Genomic DNA, 24,062 nt, shown 5'->3' on the forward strand with positions numbered 1-24,062 from the left:
TCGACAATTTCTTAAAGTACTGTTCTTTGAGCATTAATGTATGGTGCAGAAAGTAGAGTCAAAATATCTAAATAAGGGTTTACACAAGATCTGTAAAAACTCATTTTGATTTATGCAGTTATCAGAAATAATTATGACTGAAGTAGTTAAGTACCAGTTACTGTAACACTTGTAAATGCATGTTAAACATGTTAAATTGTCGTACCTAGTATTAGTTGTTCTAAAGAATGTAATAGCATACATATTCTGCTGTAAACAAAACATGTAAAGGCAAGATGCTTCTGAAAGAGGTATTTTCTTAGTAGGAAAGCCAAAGTTTATATTTTTATAGTTGCTTAAAACAAGAATGTACAGAAATTATAAATAATATAAGAAATATCTACTTTGTTATGTTGCTGCACAGAATAAGTGAAAGACAAATGAAAACTGTAAGATAATAGTAGTTATTTGTTTTAGTATCGTAAAGGATGCAATTTGAAAATAAAATTGTTATTGGAAGCCTGGAAAATCACTACTAGCTAAATCTTACTCATGGAAAAATTGGTAGAAAAATGGCAATAAGTTACAAGCACAAATACAAAATAATACTTATCAAACATGAAATCAGGAGTGGTACCATAAACAATGGTGTGTAAGACATGGATTCCTTTTATTTCTTTACTTTTGTAATATTTAGAGTATTATTATGAGGAATTACAGGTCTTGATCATTTGTATGAAGTGGATTATTAAGAACAAAGTGAAACAGAAAGTAGTAGAACATTTCTCCTTAAAGTTGGTAACCTTTATGTTGTTGCTGCCAGGGTATTTCTGTTTTTTTACTGGGACTGGTGTTCAGAAGCTCTATTTAGTAGTATATGAATTAAGTGTAATAGGAAAATGAGTGAAGAAACAAAGGTGTGTGTGTGTATATATATATGTATATATATATGTGTATATATATTTCCTGTAACTCAGGTGCAAAGCATTTCAGTACTACGTTTCCTGTGAAATTTCACAATTAAGGATTTTATTATCAAGGGACCAAGGTAGCAACATAACTACAGTGAAGTAAGAAGTTTAGAGTTATGAGATTAAATTGGTACCAGTTGAAAGGCACCATGATCCTGAGAGATATTGATAGCTTGGACCACATGTCAGCTTTGCTGAAAGTTACTGCAGTTTTCTGAATTGGTCCACCAAGTCAAGAATTTGTTGATTTCAGTGTTTTCTTCATTGATTACCTCAAAGCAAAATGAAAGCAAAAAGCTTCCATTGTGATATTGTAGCACATTTTACTCTTGCAGATGTGGATAGTAAGAAACACGGGCTGACAGAAATCTGAGAATAAGCCTTAACTATTTATTTCAATGCCTTGGACACTGTTTCTGTATACTTCTACAAACTTTTTTCTCTGTTGTTATACTGAAGGAGACTGACTCTAATTTTTTGTTTTCCCTGCCTGGACAACTAACTGGACCCTGTGCTAAAGCTAAAGAAGGTGTTAGTGTTCTAATAGAAATAATTCTAAGGCTAATATCAATAGTCCTTGCGAAGTATTTCACATTGAAAGACCATTTATTGAAGCTAAGCTAGCTGTTACTGTCTTCCTCTTCTTCATCTTCTCTGATGCCTCAACTGTCATGCTGCAATTCCCTTCTCTGCCCTTTGGAAACTAGCAAAGTTTGTATTTTGTTTTTTAGGGACATATCCTTATGGATAGAAACATATAGTTTCTATCCTACTGAAGTGCTGTTCATGATATCTTATTCTCCACTTATGATTGTTCCTTTTAGTTCTGGATATGGAGTCATATACAGTTTGAATTTTCATATCTTACATTTTACCGTTACTACGTTCTAGTCCCTAAAATGTGATTTCTTCTGTAGATCGGCCAAATTGATTTTCCTTGTAAGTGCTCTACCTAATTCTAATAATTCTAAAATAAATTACATCATCTTTGTTATAACCTTTATATTTTCACATTGTCCAGTGGTGTTCTCGAATTCTTCACCATTCATGACAGGTGGATGGTGAAATCTTTACACTTGTGATAATCACCTTTTCTATTCTAAACATTAAGTGTATGGTCTCTTATAGTTTAATTAGTATTTTCTTGAAGAAAAGTATCAACAGGAATTCAGATCTGTGAGACTTTCCTAGGTTTCAGCCTCACACACCTATTTAAAAAAAGAGCAGTGACTTTTTCAGAAATGCATCTTAAATGCAATTGTAGAACTAAGACTTGCAACACCAAACCTTACTCTGCAAAAGAAAGACTTGCTATCTGCTAGCTTCATTCTGATAACTAATTGAATCTCTTGTCTCAGTTAAATAGCAGAAATAAAATACTAAGCTAAACTGTGCTTCAATTTAAAACAAACAAAGCAACAGCAGTGGATACATTTCCATTCTTTTGATATGTTTTTCTACATATTAATACTCAAGTCTTAATTTGTTCTGGTGGTCAGATTTGGTTCTTGCAATACTTATGGGAAAGGATGAATCAGCCAACCAGCTATGTCTGAGAATGTATGTTTGCAAATATTGTCCTCTTGTAAGTCTATGCAGTTCTACTGCCTTCAGTAAGATTGAACAGCTCTCAAAGGAAGAACAGTATGAAATCTATGGATACAGAGACTGCTGTCCTGATACGTCCTAGAATGATACAAGATCTGAAGAAAGTTCAACTTGCCTCTTCCTGAGTTTCCAAGAATGGCATTTTTCTAGGATAGACAGGATTTTAATATTTAAGAATTTAATACCTTTTTTTTTTTTGTTCTTTCAAGTCACTTGCTTAGGATTTGATCTAGTACTTTTTATGTAGATAAATTTTATGGGTGGAACTCTTATAATCCAATATGGGAAATGCACTGTCAGAGCTGCCCAGGGCAAATATGTTATTTCAGTTGGAGTCAGCAGCCAGCGTTGGGTTGCTAACTTAATTTTTATATATATCAATCCTTCTTAGGACAAAGCAATATTCTTATGCTTTTACCCTCCTTCTAAGGTCATGTTGGCAGTATCTCTGTGTTCAGCATTATTCTCACATATTTGGATGTTCATTCATCCAGTAAATTGTTCAGTATAATAATTCCTAGATCCATAAGTCAGTAGTCTGTTTTGTGGATTGCTGTAGCATTGTTTGTCTAGTTGATGATGTAGGAAACATGAGATGTTCCATCTTATGGCTTTTCTTCCTAAGTGCTGAGTAAGACTGAAAATGTTTTGGCTACTACCCGTCACTGAGCCCTATATATTTCTAAAGATATGGTTAGGGAATTTACTTCTACGTTCAAGGTAAAATAATATATTAAGATATAGACAGAGAATTTGAATATTGAGTATATAAATTAGTAAGACTTCATTTAAAAACACCTTATCCTTCCCTTCCATCTAAACTTTTCATGGTGCAGACTGTCCATGTCAAAGACTGAGCTTAATTTGAGATGAGAGGATCTCCAGTTCGTTTTTATGTTCTTTCTATTATAAAAATGTTAGAAGAGACTTTGTCAAAGTTATTGTATTTAGAATTGCCTTTCTGGTAGAATGTGCCCAGACAGGTAGTGATATGAATTCCAGAGCAAAGCAAAAGTTGTCTGTATAACGTTGTGTGTATGTGTTATATTTCTTCAGATATTTTCCTGAAAAACAAGATGTAGACTTTTTCCTGCTGTTGAAAACTGATGTGAAGAATATTCTCTATATTAGCTTTACTTACTAGTTCTTCTTTGATACCATGTTATGATTCATCTCCAGGATCACTTTTATATGTACACTTTCATTAAATCCAATGAAAAATTTTAAGTTCAGTATTTGTGATGGAGAGACAGACAGACAGTGTGGACATGAAAACAAAATATGAGAAACATTAAATTTTCATACTAGGTCTCTACATTGAGCAACAGATGTGTTAGCAATTCTCCCTGAACAATTAAAAATTTGCTGTGCCCAGTAGATCCATCTGGCCAACAGTCTGTCTGACAGTGGTCTTCTATACATGATAGAAAGGTGGGTTTATCCAGTTGCTTGATCTATTCATCACACAGCTTGAGCTTGAAGACTCCTTGGCTTAATTACTTACATTGTGCCACAGACTCATCAGGAGTAATGCCAGAATTACTGTTAAAAGTGCTGCAAAGATAGTTACGTTCTCCACTGGGATTTAAAAAAAAAAAGGGGGGGGGGGGGGGAGAAAGATTATAGTGTTGGAAGGGGAAAGAGTTTGACCCTGCTTATGTTGCAGTTAAATTGATAAACAAACAGTGATGCAACCTCAAAAAATATTGTAGCGTTTTCTGTGTGGGAGATGGATTCTTAGGAGGATCGGGGCATCCTCAATAATATGAAGTAGTTGTAATGAATAATATAATAAAAGTAGTGTAAGGCAAGTTCAAAGCAGTTTCTTTAAACTAGTTGATATGGGAAAATTCATCATGAATTGACACCTTTGTTTGGGACTCTATTGTCCAAATGATGAAGCCTCAGGTCAAGCATAGATTGCATGTGAAAGCAAACTGGGGCACCACTATTGACTCCAGGCTTTTTACACTTAGTTCTTCATATGTGAGTACTGAGGTTTAAAAAGAGTAAGAAAAAAAAATTCTGAATGCCTAGGATTCTCTGTCCTATGACTAAGTGAAGTGCCTGAAGGTAAGGAATATGGATGACCTTGGTGTAGTAACACCTTTACTCTGTATGATCCTCACCCTAGGCATAAGGCTGGTATTACTTTGGAGAGGGTAGGCCTGACCTGTCTGCCCACTTTGGGAGGCTATGAATACTTTTAGTGTCAGAAACTGTTCACGTGCTCCCTAAATTCGAAGCTTCAGCAGGTAGGAAGGGTTAGACATAGGAGTGTGCATGTGTGGATTGCTGATAGGAGCTATATTGGGTTATAAGACGCATATGGTCTTTACGTGGAGATGAAAGTGTAGCTGATAACTTGCATTCTTTCTTCCTATGTGGGTTCTTTTAGAGACAGTGTATGATGTATGTTTAAGAGCTGGTTCAATTATATACCCGCTGTTTGTAACTATTTTTAACTATGTGTATCTTTGCACATACCCTGGATTGTTCATCCTTTCAGCTGGGCAAGAAAATAAGACATCAGTGTATTTGTAAATGACAGTGGGTTCATTGTTAGTAAGACTGTTTTGAATTGTTGGTTGAATTGGGATGATATTAGAACAAAGGACTAAAAAGTGTTTTGGGGCAGTATTCCTATGAAACATCCATAACATCCTGCAGAAGGATGCAGATCAGAATTTTACCTCTTGGGAATTTATTCTTCTGAAAATCAAGCCAGGCTTAAAAAAAAAAAAAAAAAAAAATCTCCCATGGTTTTATCCAATTTAAGAAATTTTCAACACTAAATCTAGTTAAGCTTGTATAACATTTGTTACTTAAGGTTATGAACTTAACAAGGCAGGTTTGCTGATGTGATTGTAGCTCAAACAAAAGACCATTCAATGTTATTGTTGAACAATGGATTATTTTTCTGTTACAGATACATATGATTGCAAGACTGCATTTGTGTCTAATTATTACCAGTTCTTCAAGCATCATCTAGGGAATTTGAAGCTTTCTCTTGTGTTGTATGGCAGTTGGTGCAGTAATTTAAAGAGTAAGGGCTTTTAAGAAACTTAAGATAGGGAAATTTGAAATTAAGGTCCAAGCCTTCTCTGAATGCTCTGTACTATCCAACTGTTTTAGTATTCTTCCACTGAATGATTTGTTTTATCATGTGCTGTATGGTGCTCTAACTGACTGTCATGGTAAGAGACTATATTAAATTTTCTTCTTGCTTATCTTTTAATGATTAAAGTAATTAAATTAGGTTTTCTAAATTCAGAAGTGACTTTGTACTAACTAGACATTTAGGTTACATCAAGTTTTTAGTTTTATCTGTAGAACCTACAACAAAAACATACAATTTCCTAGTAGAGAAAGAGGTGTGTTCATGGTATAGGTTTAAGATGTGCTATTTGAAATTGGAGATTTTTGTGGAAGTTGCTAACAATATTTTATGCTCATAAACCAGTTTGAAGCCCCAAACACAATTTCATTTATCTTTATATTCTAAGCTTTATAGAGTCTGCAAAAGTGTCCATCTGTTCAGCTGAGATTGCTTCAAATAGTGAGTGGTCAGAGAGACTTAGCTGATAAAGGTCAAAGGAGCCTCTTGACCCTGTGATACTTGCCAAAGCAATTGGAGCGTAGGGACTGATATACAGTTAGATATAGCTTGCTAACGCGATCTCCACTTTAATTGGTAATGATAGCAGGAATACACAGTAAAGTCATTGCTGAAAGAAAACAAAAAGTATCCAATATAGTAATTTATTACCAGTCAGTGGGTTTCACGCACTAGGTTGTTTTACCCCTGCAGTGGTCAGAGAAAGCAAAAAGGTACTCTAACACTTAACTGAAAATGGATGCCCTGCTGCTATCAGAGATGCATGGTGGTCAAATGATTGCCTGTGCCATTAGCTTGGTAATGTTTTCTCTATTGTAAACTCAGCTCCCCATGTTCTTCCTGTGCATCAGCTGCAGATTGAAGGCTTTCTCGTTTGTCTTCTATTTGTGCTGCCAATCATCAAGCTGCTGTCCACCAAGCACATTTCAAGGAGGCAATTTTTTTACTACTATCGACTACCATCTCTAGCAACCGAGGGCTCAGAGGATTTAGAAATTAATTTAATGCTTTAATTTACACTGTGCCAGCCATTTCGTGCATTGTTTACATATTTGTTTTCTGAGACAATTACAGGTTTCCTATTTTGCAAAACTATGCGTGAGGTAGCACCTGCAAACATGTCCCCAAAACATAATTCTTTCTCTTGTGTATATTATATATAATGCTACTGTTTTCTTTAAAAAGATTAAAGACAAAAAATATCTATGCAGGTAAAGACACTTACTAAGCTATTCCATATTTAAAAAAAAAAAAAAAAGCAAACCCAAAACAAACAAAACCAAACACACTTATTGCTTCCTACCATCAAGGATAAAGCGTCATGGAGAATAGAATAGAGCTGTCACTGGCAATTTAAGTTAATGTTTAAGACCTTTAGGTGTGGTAGCCATGCTTCAGCTACAACAGTTCTTCCAGCTCCATGAAGTACAAATGCAAAAGACAGGGTATGAGTAGCTAAAGAACTTTTATGAGCAGCTGTATGACATGCTTATTTTTTGTGAGCCTATAGCTAGACCAATGGTAAGACGTGATTCTGAGAAAAGTTAGGAGCTCTGAACTTCTGTTGACATCCCAGTGACTGCCATGATCAAGACACAGAAATTCTTAGACCTCAACACATTTTGGTTGGCAAATTCTACTGCCCCACCCTCCTCTTTCATTTCTGTAACTGAGGTTCTTCACATTTTAGTTTTTAAAAAACAAATAATCCTATTTATTGTCAATGTTATTGATTGCCGCAGAAGTAATGAACAGTAAGTGATTCAAACATGTAAATACTCTTTAAAGTTTCTGTTGTCTTTGTAGTGTAATTAAAGGTCAGATTACAGCAAAGACAGATGACAAAAATCAGTGTTAATTTCATTGAAAGAAGTATATTGATATTGTATTCTCAAACTTCATTGTGATATTTCACACATTATCATATCGAGCAACTTCTTAAAGACTATAAGATGTAGTGGTTTTAGTGATTCTATATTGGGGTTTGCTTAAAAATACTTGTTTGAAAGGGTGAAGTACATTGTTCACAAGATGTCTTCATTGAATACACATGAGCAGACAGTAGGATGGTGGTATTTTACTGATTAAATTAGCAGTTTTCTTTATAGTAAGTATATTTAATAATGAACTAATTACTCTTTAAAAGAGGAAGCCTTGCTTATCTGACAGACTTCTATCATGTACTTAAGTGCGCTGTTGTATTGGGCCTGTATTATGAGCCAATGATCTAATTGTTAAAATAAAAAAGTATAAATCTGCCAAAAAATCTCAGACAAATAAGAAGAGATAAAATCCCTCACCCCAAAAAAATCAGCAGCAGTGCATCTTCTGTTAATGAAAGAATCTTCTGGTCTCGTTTGACAATACTTCAATTAAGCTCACCCCCACCTACCACCCCACAAATCTAACTAAAATTTCACCTAAAAATAAGTTGTTCAATTTCTGTCTAATATTTTCTTGGCCTTTGTGGGCAGCAAGTAGTTGATAAAGGAGGGGACTGATCTTCTTTCTGACTTGTTTAATGTTAATGGATCAAAATATACTCTCTCACAAGAGAAAGCTCAAAGGAACACAAACCCCTTGAGTATTACATAATTAAAAAAAACTATCAGCAGAATAGCTCACACTTATGCTTTATACAGCATGATTCATTGTGCAGGCACTGGGAACTTTGGGGCCAATTTTCTGACGCTTTCCTCCTATTACATTTGGGATAAAAAAGTCCAAAAGTCTGTAAGAAAAAGTCATGTTTAATACTTCAGGACTTGTTTTACATAGAAGTTGATACTACCCATGCTCTGAGAACTGAGCCATTTCTTTTCAGTGGTATCAAAGTGATATCTAAGTATATTTTGTGTCTGGTTTGCCTTCTAAAAATCTACCATGTGATTTTGCCACTTTATTTCCTCTATGTAAAATGAATGTCAAGACCATTCTTGTCAAATCTGTTTTTAGCACAAAACCCACAATAGAATGCATCTGGTAAAGAAAGCTGCTGTGTGGAGAAAGTACATACATAGAGGAGCTGAAACAGTATGGGAATCCCTGCCAGCTAATGGAAGTGTGTATTTTAAGCGGAATAGCGTTCCTAGAACAAGTTGGATCCCAGTGGAAAAAGGCCTTTAGAGATGAGAAGGCAGCTAGGTAAAATAACACTCGAATTGTACTTCCCATGAAATTTTTATGTGGTATGTCTGTCTTAAACCTGTTAAAGATAATGACATGTATTTATGTATTTGGGGGGCACAGGAAGGATAGCCCCCTGCCTCCCCCTTCCCATAGACATGGGCAAATTTTTCCTTGGGTGCTAAGGTGGTTTGGTAAAGATGTGTAAAGGGAGAAGAAAAGAGGTAGAAGAACAGGCTTGTAAGTTATGGATCAGGAATGGATTCCATGCCAGAAGAAATCAATTAAAGTGAGTCTTCAAAGTTTGTTGCCCCAGCTTTAAGTTTGTTGCCTCATCCTTTAAGGAGGATATGAAGGTCCTTGAATGCATCCAGATGAGGGTAACAAAGCTGGTGAAAGGGCTGGAAGGAATGTCCTATGAGGAGTGGCTAAGGACTTTGGGCTTATGCGTATCTAGTTTGGAGAAAAAAGAGGCTGGGGGGTGACCTCATTGCTCTCTACAGCTTTCCGAGGAGGGGAAATGGGAGGGAGGTGGTGAGCTCTTCTCCCTGGTATCCAGTGGTAGGACATGGAATGGTTCAAAGCTGCATCAGGGGAGGTTTAGACTGGACATTAGGAAGCATTTCTTTACCGAGAGGATGGCCAAACACTGGAACAGACTTGCTAAAGAGGTGATTGATGCCCCAAGCCTGTCAGTGTTTATAAGGCATTTGGATAATGCCCTTAACAACATGCTTTAACTTTTGGTCAGCCCTGAATTGGTCAGGCAGTTGGACTAGATGATGGTTGTAGGTCCCTTCCAACAGAAATAGTGTATTCTATTCTAGCTCTTGTCTTGTCCTGGCTCAAACATCTTCAGTGGCAAACTAGGAAGCTATTATAGAGGTGATAGTTGCCATGTGTGGAATATAGCTTGCCATTTCAAAGCCTCCCTGAATCCTCCTGTTTCCTGGATGTAGAAAGTTTGTTCTGCTGTGGGTCAGTCAGAAATGATGCACAAGAGGTTCATGAGTCTCAGGATATAATTTTGGTCTGTAGCCAGACTTCTTGCTTCTTTAAAGCTTACAGGTGAAGGCCTTGTATGGAGCCTATCAAGCAGTGCAGATCTCTCTAAGCAGTAAAAATGTTCCAAGTTCCAGTTGTTAAACAGGAATGTCATCAGCAGACAAATAGCTTTATTTTGAAAAAAGGAGGTCTAGCCTCAGTAGTAAAATATTCAGCTTCAGTGATTTGTTAATTCTAAAACAAAACAAAACAAAAAAATACAGGCTATTTTAGTTTGGGATTTGGAATTATTTAAGATCTAATAGTTAATTATAGAGGCTTCATGAGATACTTATTCATCAGGTTTTGTTAGGGAATAGCCAATATTTTAACTGAAATGGCTGATGGTGCTATTAGATTAACTTTGAGATAATGCATGCATACACAAAATAAAATTAAAAAGTGATTCCTACTTCTCAGTTTCCAACAAAAATAAGTGGTAAGCTGTATCACGATAATAAACACCTGGTTTTATCCCTGAGCGTGACAATTTTTACACTTTATGAAAACTTGACTTTTATTACTAAAGTTTTCTTTCTTGACTAACAACTTCCTTCTCCTTGTTAGACTTACTGCTAGTGATGCACAAAAAAAGAGGCAGCACATTCTGCTAATGTCCACAACTGAACTACAGCAGAGGACCTTAACATTTATAGTTATTTTAGATTCATACACTTGGATAACCACAAAGAGGACAAAGATCAGCTTTCAAAATCCGGATAAAATTACTGAAGCTGTGAAAAGTCATGCAGTTTGCCCTCTCTGTAATAGTTTCCAGAAGATTTTTAAAATAAATTATTAAAAAAAAATCTTTCCAGTTTTTCAGCTAAGTAATACAAGTAGATTGAACATTGGTGATCAGGGGAGACCTGTAAACGGGCAATCAGAAAGCTGGCCATTTAAAAAACAAAATTTAAACCTAGCAATGGTAAACTAGAAAAAGATGCCTGTGTACTGTCTTTCAGAATTACAATTATCAAAATCTGTAGGTTGTGTTTAGTACAGTGTGGTGATCATTTAATTTGCAGAATCGAAGGAAGCCTCTGTATTACTAAATTAATTCTTTTTTTGACATGGTCATTTGAAATTCACTGGGAGAACAGTAAGGCTTGAATGGCTTGGTATTTGGATATATACAGTGCTATCCACTTAAGCAGTTTGGGTTTGAAAGACAATCCCATGATAACTGAGTCTGAGTTGAGCAAAAATTGTCAGAAAAGAAAGAAAAGGGGATCTTTTCATTACTGGGGCCTGTGTGTTGGCAACAGGGAGGCCTCGAAAGTTGGACTGTGTGGTTCAGAGACAATTCATGCTTTGCTAGCGTTATTAGCCTAATTTTTGCCACTGATTTACTAAACTCTTAATGTGTACATTTGAAAAAAAAAAAAAAATTAAAGTTAATGGCAATATTTATCTGAATGCAGTAGGATTTATTTTTGTGAAATACTTCCAGAACTTCAGGAAAGGCACGGTACAGAATGTAAATATCTGTTAATCTGCTTTTCAATATCCATCATCAAATGCTATTCCCAGCTCTCTAGTTCATAGTTAGTTTTATGGGTTTCCTTCCATTTTCTGTCATCTTCTGTTACAGAGAAGAGCTTGTCCATATTTCCTAAATAGTGTTTTATGTCTAAAGCTTTAAATGTCCACCTTCTTTCATTGGAATGAAATGCCTATGGCAGAGAGCTAAGATAACTTGGTTGATGCTTTTAGGATCAATGTCAATAAGCTTTCATATTGCCAATAAACATTTATTGTGACTTCACACATAGTAGCATCACCAGATGCCTCAACAGATTGACATTGTCGCAGTATTTTCCTTTATTTAGATGGTGGTTTTCCTAAAGGTTTCTAAATGTTAATCAACCAAGTATAAATGTATAGAACAGAGAAAATGAAAATGATATGCCAAATAGTAACACCTGCTATTAATGTCAAAGCTAGCTTGTGAATTCCAGTGTTTGCATTCCATGGGGTTTTCCCTATGTATTAGGAAACAGCATAATTAAAGATTAAAATAATCCTAGTGCTTAACTACAATGTATTATTTTTTTAAAAAGGAAAAAGGGAAGAGATAAAAAGAAAACCTGAACAAGCGGTTATAATCTCTTACTTATGACTCCCTATGGAGATCTTTAAATAAGATTATGTATTTAGAGTGCATCCTCATCTGGTGGGAGCATCATTCTCTAAATAACAGAAAGCCTAATTATATTATTACCCAAAACTAAATAGTCAAATAACTTACAGGTTATAGAGAGTCAAATTTTTTCCTTGGGTTATTTGTAATTACAGTATTAACAGTTTAAAAATAGCTAATCCTATAAAATCATAGTTTGTACCATAAAAGGAATTAGGTAAAGAGTGGTCTTGAGAAAGATGATTAAATCAACATGGCATTCAAGTTAAAGCTGGCTGTTGCTCTGTTTACTAATACTTGATGGTTTCTTTTAAGATTCAGCCATTTTCAACAGAAACAGTTCTTTGCATTAGTGGAATATTTCTAATTATCACAAGAAAATTAAAACTAACAGTGATCGAGAAAAGTCTATATCACTTGTGATATGGAAACTGGCATTATGGTTTGCAAAAGTATCACTGGGCTGAAAAGTTGCTTCTTGATGCTATCTTTCTGCTTGTACATGCTTGCTTGTAAAGGTGAAATAGCTAGACTGAACATAGTGCTGAGAGTATAGGCTTGTGCAAAACAATAAAAACATACAAGTCTTAAGCACTTAAAGAAAAGGGCAAAAGCATCAATGAGGAATTTATACTCCCTCACGTCTGCTGTTCCTCTGAAGGTAAAAGATACCTCCATAATATATGCAGCAGGATTCTGATATAAGATATTGTGTCACAATCTCATAACTTTACCATTGGATGATCCTCCCAGTGCCTTCATGGAATGCTGCTTGGTAGTGCGGTATGATGATTCCTGTGAAAGAAAGTTCCTCTCTACAAACTCATCTGGAGTCTCTCAGACAAAAGTTGAGAGTTTCGTCTTTATATTGGAAATTTATTGGAGGATTCTTAAAGATTCAACTCTGTCATTTAGTTCAGTTTCTGATATGTTTTTTAGTTGCGTGCAGAAGTAATAGGATTTTTGTTCCCCATTACAATTGGATATTTGTCATGGTTTTTTTCCTCAGAAAATGAATTCTGAAATACCAGGAGTTTCATAAAAATATCAGTGACATGAAAGTCCGTAGAGCAGGAGGTTTGATGAGATGACGTACAGGTTTGATGAGTTGACCTTTTCTGAATTTGCACATGTGTAAGGCAGGAAATCCACTCTTGTAAGTAGATCTTGATTGGAATATGAGGTAGCTTGCTGTGTTTCCTCTCCTTAAAGACTTTCAGAAATTAGCTGGTGCAGAAGGCCAAGACAGAGCACCTTTCCTGAAATATTCATGGGAAACTGGGAGTGGGTAAAAAGCAAATATGGAATGTTTTCCATATCTAGAAATATCCCAAGGGCTACAGGACAGACTTTGGAATTTCCCCCTCTTGACTTGTTCATCTTTAGAATCTTATTCCTGCCTGCATGTATCCTCCATTCACCTGGCTTTATATGAATATTTTTCTTCATTCTTGTGTTTATTCTTGCTCTTTCCTTCTTTCCACAGGTTCTACTTAGAGAGTATCTAATCTATAGAGTTTATGTCACAAGAGAGAAGACACTATCTTAGTTTATCTTCTCACATATTGTATTCTTTCTGTATGCTTAGACTGCATTCTGTCTAAGATTCTAATGGCCAGGACAGATTATTTGATGGTCATTTGTGTGTACAAGGAGCTGATTTTTAATGTGTCCAAAGACATCCCCTCCTCAGGAGTTTGTCACAGCATAGTATTTACCCTTTACCAAGGACACCGGCAAAATAAAAAATAATTCTAATTCTAGAAGATGTAAGCTTTTGTTCTTAATGGTGATTTATCATTTGACTAATGAAACTAGAAGAATAAAACTGAATTAAAAAAAAATTAAGATTAATTTGAACATTTCCTTATGTTCAGCTGACACCGTATTACAGTTCATCATAATTAGGTTACTGTTAACATAGTTTAATATGTCAGTCTAAAGTTGTGCATTACTGTAGTTGTTCTCAAATCTACACTTCTGCCAGATTTCAGGAGGATTCGTAAACTATTTTCTTTGGGTATTTATTAACAGCGGTAATCAGACATGTGTATTGATACCAGCACAATTATCACATTAATATGTGGAACTGAAATGATACTCCCCAAATCCGTTGCCATGAATGGCCTTTAAAGTTGGTGAAAAAGTATGGGGAATTTTCGAAAGATCTGGGTTGGAAATAGGGTGGCACAACATGAAGTCAGAGGTTCACAAATGTTGTAGTAGCTCTGTGGCCTTTTTCTCTCAATTATTTTCATCTAACGTAATTAATTTTTTTAACTGGAGATCTAATTACAGAAGTTCTTTATTGTTGCTGATAAAGTATATATGACTTAACTCAGAATTAAGTAGCTTTAAGATAGTTTTGCATGTTTTGAAATGGCAAAAGGCGTAGTCTTTCTCTCAGACATATTTCAAATTGCTACAAGGCATACAGATTCTCAAGGTTTGCAAGAATTTTGCGACATTGTAGGATTTGTTTCCCTAGCTTTATTTTTGAAAAAAACCTGTATTCTTTAAAACTTTCTTAAAAGCCTTTCAGCTTGAAATAAGACCTAGCAGAAGAAATACCAGCCTATAGTTTTAGCAAAGATGTATGCAATCTACAGCATGGCTGTATAATTGAAGTTGTTGGGGAGCCTGTATTATAGTATTTACATGTGTACGTCTCTGTGTATCTTAAGCTATTTAGAAGAAAATCCTTCTTCCTTAGTAAGAAGTGAATAAATATAATTAAGTTGAACTTAATGGAGTTAATGGATTTGGTCTATTCCGTATGCAGTTCTATGCTGATATCTTGAAAATTACAAGATACTATGGATTTGTGTTTGGACATTTAATGTTTTTCTTTCAGTTAACTGATACCAGCTGCATCCAACAGCCCTTTACTATTTTACCAGTTAAGACAAAATGGAACAATGCAAACTTTCATGTTCTTTTATTTGATCTGGAAAAACTTGAGGAACTTCTGCTGTCATCTCGACTTAATGGATTAAAGTCATCAGATTCATTTCACACCTATGACACTCTAGAAAGAGCCAAAAGTACTACTGAGAAAAGGCCACTGACGTTAAGAAGAAATAAAACTGCTGGCTCCATATCTCCAGTGGATGGGCAAGTAGATACTGTTTGTTCAAACCAGGTCTGTAGGGATAACAATACAGCTAGGCCTTTGGAAGAAAGCGGTGGCATGAAAAGACAGAAAAAAATGAAGAGTTCAAGAAAGATTAGAATGCAGCCATCAGGAAACATTGATGTGAACGTCACCACTGATACAGCTAAACTGCTTTTGTCATGTCTCTTACCATGGGGTGTAGATAAAGAAATAGACAATCTTTGTGTTAGACACTTAGATATCTTGAGGCTTCAGTGTCCTGTTTCTTTTGGACTTGTGTCAAATGAAAACCACCTATCGCTAATGTTGCCAGGATGGAAATGTACTGATTGTGGCGTGCTAGAAGAACATGCAGTAATCAACTTGTTTTCAAAAAGAGTGCTTGATTTATCAAACAAGTACCTTGCTGCAACTGAAGGACAAACTGGAAAGAAGGATGGACCCAAGAACAATGTTTATGGAGCAGAGGGATTGGAAACAGTATTTTTATTTAGCAGAATAGCTTTAATCAACAGGATAATTACCATACCTTCAGCAGTTACAGTTGAAATTGAAAGGTAAGAACGTTTTCATTATGAGTCTTTTCTTCCTTTATAGTGGTTAAAAAGTGAAAAATATGAAACAGTTTCCTTAAATATGGACTTTTGCAGTAGAGGTTACATTCTTTCTCTAGAGCTTTTCTATACGAGGTTCTTTGAACAAAAGGGAGATCGGGATAAAGTTAAGTATCTTTATATTTTTCTATTTAGCACGAGAAAACTGATGCAAGAGATTTTTTCAACAGAACAAGAACTTGAATTATCCAGTTTCACACACTGTTTTTCCAGACATCACTCTTTTCCTCGCAGTTTAAACTAAGTAGAATAATGAGGTCTCTTCAGGCACATTTTGATGTGCATTAGCGCATTTGTGCTGTTTTAACTTCCACTCTCTGTGAGCAATGTATACTTCCTTTACCATGAAACCCTTGGCTCCACAGATAAATAAAACATGAGAGACAAGAACAGTCTGTCCTAGTTACACTGTCTAAAGTACAACCCCCCCAGTAATAATGGCAGCTACTGGGAATGAATGCCTCATCAGCCCTTATGTTGTGAGAACCATCCCAAATAACATTTATGTTACTCAAAACAAATGTATTGACTAAATGCTTTTTCAGCATTAAAGGAAAAATAGCATGCTCAACATTATTTGACCAAGCCAAATAGAGCATACTAATCAGGCAATGGATATTGTCCGCAGACTTTTGTTCAGCAAACCCAGATTGGTCTGTATTTAGCATTTTAGGGACAATTAACTTCAGTGTTGGTGATGCTATGGCCCAGAGGCAGGAAGGGGGACAAAAATAATTGATCCTGATGCTGCAAATATCTGTGCATCTTCCACAAAGCTCTAGGCATTCAGCATATCTTGCAAGATATGCACCATCCGACAGGACAAACACACATTTCTCAGTTACTTTTACTGCTAATCACATTGCCTTCTGGTCCATATTCAACACAAGCTGTTATATGAAAGGTTGTTTCCAGGATTCCAGCTTGACCATGAATTCATTCCCATGCAAGAAAGGACTTTATGCTTGCATTGTGTCTTACAGTACTCTGTTGGAAAGACATTGTGTAATTGAAGTTAGTCATCGTACCAGAATCAAACATTTTTCCCAGACATACACATTCTGGCTTTGGAACATATCTCCCATAAAATTATAAGTATTAAAGTTGTTGCAAGAAAAAATGCACAATTTTTTTCTAGTGAAAACTGTTCTATATAATTTAAAGTTTTCTCCAGAAAATATAAAGCTATAAAAGCTAGCATCTCTTGTAGAAATAAGTGAATTTTTGTACAAAACAGAGGAAAAAAAATTGCCACTAATTTTGGTTACAAAAAAGTTATTAATTTTATTCAAAGACTCTGAAATGTTTTATCTGGGATTTTGATATGGTTTGGTTTGGATTACCTCTTTTTCCAGAGCTGAATAGTATACCTGTTTATAGCTGTCTTGTAGCTAAGTTTTAGTTTGGTGCCATTTGTGATGCTCTAACATGGGCTGTTGCCTCCCAATGACCTCTTCTGGATAAGAGCACTTGAGTTGTATCCATTCTTTTTTTTGTTTTGGGTTGGATTGGGGTTTTTGTTGTTCATTTGTTTTGGTGTTGTTTGTTTGTTTGTTTTTTTCCTGAGCTCTATATTTTCCTCTTGAGTTCCTAAGCAGCAACTGCAAGTGCTATGGGTCTGTACAGAGACAACACACAATTCTTTTTCGTGGCTGTACTTCCACACTCTTGCCTACTTTTGAGGCTGTACCTTCTTTGTTCTTTGTCTCTTACACACTCAGGAAATAGACAAGTAGCCACAATTTTTCTGTGTTATTGAAGGATAAAGTGTTCTTTCTTAGGGAACTTGAGCAGAACTAGACTGTATTTGCTGCATTTTTATCAACACAGACCTCAGAGGTTTTAGTCACCTGGACATTTTTCTGTTTACTGCTGGTGACAGGAAATTTTTTTCCTCATAGTGGCTCTGTCCCATAATACCACAGAGTTTATCTTTTCCCCTACCTTCCAAGAACTGTTTCAGAACTTTAGACATCAGTCATAATTCACTTTTTTCCCCAATAAAAATAAAGGTAAGAACAGTTGAGATATGTAAAGGATTTTGTACTGCTTCCTAACTTCTGTAAAACTGCAAATGATGTCCCACTGCAGTCAAGAACCATCATTTTCACGTAGAATCAAAGTTGTGTGGGTAGAACCAATGAGATGATGTTACTGTGGCAGCATTAGTGGGAGAAGTGAATTAGAGCCATGGGGAAAGAATTTCATGCTTCAGACATCTCTTTAAAAAAAAAAAAAAATTGATTCCATACATGATGTACTTTCATGTGATAATGTTATCTTTGTGTCTGAGTATTAAAGGCATAGTTTTGCTATCTGAAATTGCTATCTGAATGTATCTATACTTTCTGTATTGCCTCAAAACCAGTTATGTGTATGCAAAGTTATCTCCCTCTTTCCACCTAGGGAAGAAGCCCCTTTCCTATGAAGTTCCCTTTCCCTCTTCCCCTTTCCTCAGTAATAAGCATAGCATGAATAGGACTTGTCCTATTTGCCATGATCTTGGGATTCAGCCTTCATTTCACCTCTTCCTCTTGCAAATAGTTGGGGTCTGAATGAACTATCGTAATCTGTGTTCATTCATTCATTAAATCTTTTTATATGGTTTATCCTTATTCGTCATTTACTCTGTATTCAGGGTTGGAATGAGTTTTCTTTGTTATGCTGAGCTGTTAAAAAAAATGTACTTTTGCTTAACTAAAAGTTTGAAAGAAACCAAGCAAATGCTATTTTGTCCAGTTTGCCTTCTAAAAGTACAGTATGTAGCCACACCTGTTTGGGCAGTTGGTTTAGTTAAAAGTACAGCATGCTCAAGGGAAAAAAGTAGGTATTGAATTCTGATTTGCCACAGCATTTGCAGAAGGAGTTAGTAGGACAGCTTTCACAGCTTGTAAGGGTCCTGGTCTCCTAAGTATTACTGCAGTACAAACAACTCAGTTACTAATATAAGAGAGAAAATACGTTCTGATCTCTTTTCAGTAGCTTATCTGTCAGCAGAGCCATGACTGTTTCTCCATCCTGTGAAGGTTTACTTTCTATTAGCACACTGGTACAAACTCCAAAGCTTTTAAACTTTTAACTTAAAACCAGCAGAAAGAATATCTGAACCGATTATCCAGTGATTAGGACACTTGCTTAATGTGTATATATTCATAGTTCTGCCTACTTTGATGATGGAGAATGGACTTGTATATTTATTCCTTGCAATGCAGCACAGTGTCTAATTACTGGTTTAGTAATAATTTTGGGATTCTAGCTTTCTTCTGTTAATGCTGGCTGACTTTGCATATAGCAATGAAATATTCACTGGGCTGTAAGGAGAATTGTTTTAGTGTCAGTCAACTATGGCTTTGATCTGTGGAATGTGATAATAAAGTTTAAATCCCTGTTCCTTGGCATATACAATGATTTTGCTGTTACAGGAGAGTGAAAGGAATTTCTTTTTTGTTAAATAAAATACATATTTACGTACTTTTAATCTCGAGAGTCAGAACTAGAAAAATGCATTTGGTCAATTCATAGACTATTGGTTATACTTGGATGAATCTGGTATTCTCATTTTGAGTAGAAATTCTGTCTTTGTCAGCATGTGTGTATATGTATGTTTCTGCTTAAACCATGGGCTTGACAAATCATCATTCCCCAATGAAAAACATTTGGTTGGAAAACTCCTGACTAGTTGCTATCATAAGTTTTCAGCTCATGTTTTGGATCAGTAAGCTTCAGGTTATAGTATTTCTGTGGACTATTAGCTATTTGATAAATGAAATTTGTGGAATATGAAAATAGTGAACAGTGAATGACATACTTCAAGCACACATTATCAGACCAGTACTAATCGGTTGGGGTTTTAAAAAAAAAAAAAAAAAAGAGTATTTTTTTAACATAATTTGAAAATTTGTCAAAAAAATGTTCATAATCCAAAAAAGAATAAAGCATGAAAAACATGGCTTTGGAAAAACTTGGACCTGAGTCTATAAGCTGTTGTTCATAAATGTGTTTGCCTATCTGTTAGTTTTCTTGCAGCTTCACCCAGCCTGTGAAAATAAAGGAACCTGCAGTAAAATGTGTCCGATTATAAAAGCAGGACAGAAATGGAAGGAAGCTAGTAAGAAAAGATCTTCAAAGAATTTTTATCCTGCCTTTTCAGATTTGTATCTGTAACTTAAAGCACTCAAGCTGAAAACTTTCAGAGCTGTTTAGTATTTCAAAGCTTTTGAAATATTCTGACTTACTGTTGATTGTAGTGAATTTGAGAGGTGAAATATATTATTTTTAAATGACACCTAAATACAGCTTGTTCAGGGTCACCATAGCAATGTATTTAAAAGAAATAGTTTAAAATAATGCAAGGGTTTGGAGAGGTTTTTCCACTTCCTTTCCCCTCCATCCATATCCTTTGTCTTCAAGGCTTAGGTTGTTGAGTTAGTGACAAAGTACTGAAGAGCGGTAGTTGTACACACTAGTCTCCTAAATTGTAGCCATCTACTGAAATCCCAGGTATTGCAAGAATATCCTAAATTATTTAACACTGTGGAAAAAATGGAAACCTATTAAATAAAGCTGCTAGTTTCCCTTGAACTTTTTTCCTATGTAATAGAAAAAACAGCAGAAGTCCTTTGAAAATGATATTTTGATTCAATTCTTCACATATGACTTTGTTTCTTTAATACAACGTGAAAGTTAACTACAGTAAGTTTTGAGCCAAATATAAAATTCCCGCATATGGATGGTACTTTTCAGTATTTGTGTACATGTGAATGTTTCCATACCAAGTTGTGGGCAGAAGAATGCAAGTGACCTTTGAGGAGAAACTAAATTGTGGTTGATTAGTAACTGATAGCAGAGTACCTGCCTTAAAAAATGTACCTTAAGACATAAGATTTTTGTAAGCATGTTCAGGTTTTGTTTAATAGTTTCATATTCTTTTAGTCCACAGAAATCAGAATCTGTACATGACAAATGGCGAAATACAGAAGCAGTAACACCATTCCCCAGTTTTTATGCAGAGTTACCAAGCAGTAAGTATATGGAGGAGTGGAAATATTAGCTTTTAAGTGTTATTTTTTGCATGCATTTGTTGCTAAAGTACATCATTTAACTTCAATAATGAAAAAAAAAAATTATTTATATTCTTTAGCTTTGAGCAGGTCCAGTTTGCAAATACAGAAACAGGATTACTCTGTCTTCTGTGAATATCACAAAAGCATGTAAACAAAATGGAGACTGTTAAGTAATACTAGTATCAAGGATATTTTTTCTGTGATGGCAAAACTGAGTTTCTAAAGACATTTTCTAGCAATCTGAAAAACAGAAATGTAATAAGACAAGCACTGTTGGCTTCCCCCTCCCCATCTCCCTCATCACCATTACGTGCCCAATAATGCATACAGCCCTTCAAGCAAACTGTTGCCTTAGTAATATGAGAGTCATCTTGACTGTTCAATAATGCCCTTAGACTTTTGGCTTAGGGCGGAATAAAATAATCTCTTGATGTTAATGTCCCACAGGCAGTTGTTTGCCAATCTTGGTTTTGCAAGCCAGTCTAAGTTTATTTTTACAGTATGCAATTAACCAAAGAATATTTAAATAAAAACCTAAATAGAATATGGATATTTGTCAGTATACAGTACCTAACAAATATAGTGTTCCTGTTATAGACTAAGTCCTGTCTAGACTGATATCACAAATTCTTTCAAGTCAAATCTGGACCCTCTACTGTGTAAATGACCCTTAATATCCCCAGCTAAAATCAGTTTTTAGTGTACTTTTCCTTCTCTGACTCTTATATGCACCATGACTGTAGAACTTGTGATGACAGCAGAAATGCCTGTTAGAAGAAAGAGATGGCATATAAAATCAAATGACAATAGTAAATAAGTAGATGAAAGGCATGGGAAACAGCATAGAGATGACCAAAATGTTTGTGGACATAAAAATAGTTTTACTGAGTGACCTAAAACTTCTAAAGTAATCTAACTCATATACCATATCTCTTAGTTCACGCGGTTGTTTGGATTTGTGAATTAAAATCTTATCTGAGACTTGCAGATCTCACTGACATTTTAGGAATGACCAGTTCTATAGCATCAAGGACACACTGGACAGCAGAACAGGCAATGTTAAATCTCAATTCTGCTGACATTTCTGGACTTTCTGTATATATTTACATGTGTGCAAAGAGATGGGACCAAAACTAAATTAAAACAGGAGTCTTTAATGCTTTTCTGCATACATGCACATGAAACTGAAGTACTGTAACAGAGGACAAGGCTAGATGATAGGCACCATATTAGCTGTACTGTTCTTGATCAATGGGGACACTTGCTGAAAGACTGTTTTGTGTTTAGACCAGCGTGGCCTCAGGTTAGCTCTTGAGTCAGTAAGAATTATAAAAGCTATTAATTCAAATTGGCATTGCTTGCGTCTTTCCTCACATCCAAGATTTTGGAGAGCTGGTTCTATCCCATAGGATTTCCCCCTAGGGGGAACCCAACTGCAAACTCAGTAGGTTTGTACTAAAGAATTAGTTGTAAACTGGGTGGGGAGGTTTGAAAATAATAACATTGAGCTTTGACACAGCAAAGTTTCCAAAATGGCAGAAAAAAAAAGAAAAAAAGCAAAATTCATCCTGATATCTAAAGAAATCACATAAAATTCAAATTAAAACATGAGGAGAGGTTTACCTTTGTATGATCAGTTCTGCCTCTCATTTTGTCATCCCTTTTTGTTTTCATATTAGCCTTTACATTTTGTATTATGGCACATGCCATGTCAGCTATTAGAGATAGAGGATAAAATGTTTTTCAAACTTCAGTCTTTGCTGCAGGAATCCAACATTTAAGCGAATGGCTATGCATTGTGTGATCAGGATACTTGTGAACTTTGGTGTTACTGAAACATAGTTGCTAGTTACAATTCAGTTTCCTCTTCTCAAGACATTATATGGTACTGGCAATCAGAGATTCTTGTGTGGATTGAAAAGATTGTACAACCAATCTACCCAACTTACATGTCCGGCAGCAAACACTGTAGTAAAATACTGAGATGCCGCATTTGTCTATTGAAGTCCAAATGAGGAAGAAGTGGACTAAACCAGCACAGCTGCCAGTTCAAACTGTGCCTTGCTTTGAAAATTATGTGAAAAATCAGGATGGGTAGTAATAAAACTCACATGCAAATCCATAAATGTAACATCTTTCTTAACTGCAAGCATAACTGGTGAGCCGCTGGCTGTGTGACCTCTTGACTGCACACCAGTATTGTTGCCCTGTAGCGGAAAAGTAAATCAGGTGGAACTGTAACTATACAAAATGTTATTGAATGTATTTTTGCAAAGACTGTACTACTGTTTTAAAGGTAAAGAAACACATATTCAAGTAGTTTCAGAATTTACATAGTAAAATCCATACTTAAGTAGTCCAAATAAGAAAGTATTCTCAATATCTTTAGAAAATTATGATGAAAATATACTCTCTGCAATATCAGACCTCTGTTTAAAAAAAAAAAAAACAACAAAAAAAAACCAAAAAGCAAACAAAAACCCACCACTAATCTGACTTAGGATAAGAATAAATGTTCAAACAACATATTGTGTGAGCACTTTGTGCTTATTGCATCAGATGAAAGCATATTCTAAGAAATTACACTTTTTCACGTCCTTTCAGGTATGTTGCTGAAGTGAAAAAATTGTTAAATATCTTTCTATTTGTGTTCTTCTATGTATATTGTCAGTTCATAATTTATGTATGTGTTTTTCAGGTAAAAGTAGATATCATTCCCTGGACTTCAAGAGTGTTTCATTGCTGAAACTCATTTGTTGTTGGAGTGACCAATCTATAAAGGTAGGAAATAGCCTGTGTCAGTTGTTGCAATGTAATCCTTAAGTAACATTGGCTGTAATTTAGTATTTGGAATCTGTAATGTGACATAATAATTATGGATTTATGGTGACATTATTACATAAATTGTGCAGTTTGGATCTATGGAAAGCAGAGTATTATTTCAGTACCAAGTGTGGTACTCATGAAACTATTTTGCCTTAAAGTACATGTTTACATATGGGAGAGTAACTGTACTACTAGTCTTTCATCTAGGTGATCTTGTTCATAGCATGCATTTTAAAAATGAGTTACCTGTTCTCTAACAACCAGATATAACTTACACTACAAATGCCATTTTATGCTCCTGGAAAATAAAGGCCAAAATAAGGTCAGTGTCATCTACCAACGTAGTATTATAGAAGAAACAGAAAATGCCGCCTTAATGGGATAAATAATTAATCCCAAGTCCTTTAGTTATTTGAACACTCTTCAAGAATAATTTAGAAAGGTTATGGGTTCCC

At 35.3% G+C, this 24,062-nt stretch overlaps 1 protein-coding gene across 9 annotated transcripts in view; it reads left to right on the forward strand.

The window, feature by feature from the left end:
• Window positions 1–24,062, forward strand: part of WDR72 (WD repeat domain 72) — a 125,940-nt gene that overhangs the window by 51,834 nt on the left and 50,044 nt on the right. For all 9 annotated transcript variants that reach the window (XM_087743351.1, XM_087743349.1, XM_087743348.1 and 6 more), the window contains 3 exons: window positions 14,844–15,661; window positions 20,651–20,739; window positions 23,480–23,562. In XM_087743351.1, the coding sequence (XP_087599477.1) occupies window positions 14,844–15,661; window positions 20,651–20,739; window positions 23,480–23,562 (990 nt within the window). The remainder of the gene's footprint in view (window positions 1–14,843; window positions 15,662–20,650; window positions 20,740–23,479; window positions 23,563–24,062) is intronic.

The sequence above is a fragment of the Nipponia nippon genome, unplaced genomic scaffold (genome assembly GCF_047370975.1).
Source record: "Nipponia nippon isolate SJK-2023a ecotype South Korea unplaced genomic scaffold, ASM4737097v1 scaffold_9, whole genome shotgun sequence".
In the NCBI taxonomy this organism is placed as follows: Eukaryota; Metazoa; Chordata; class Aves; order Pelecaniformes; family Threskiornithidae; genus Nipponia; species Nipponia nippon.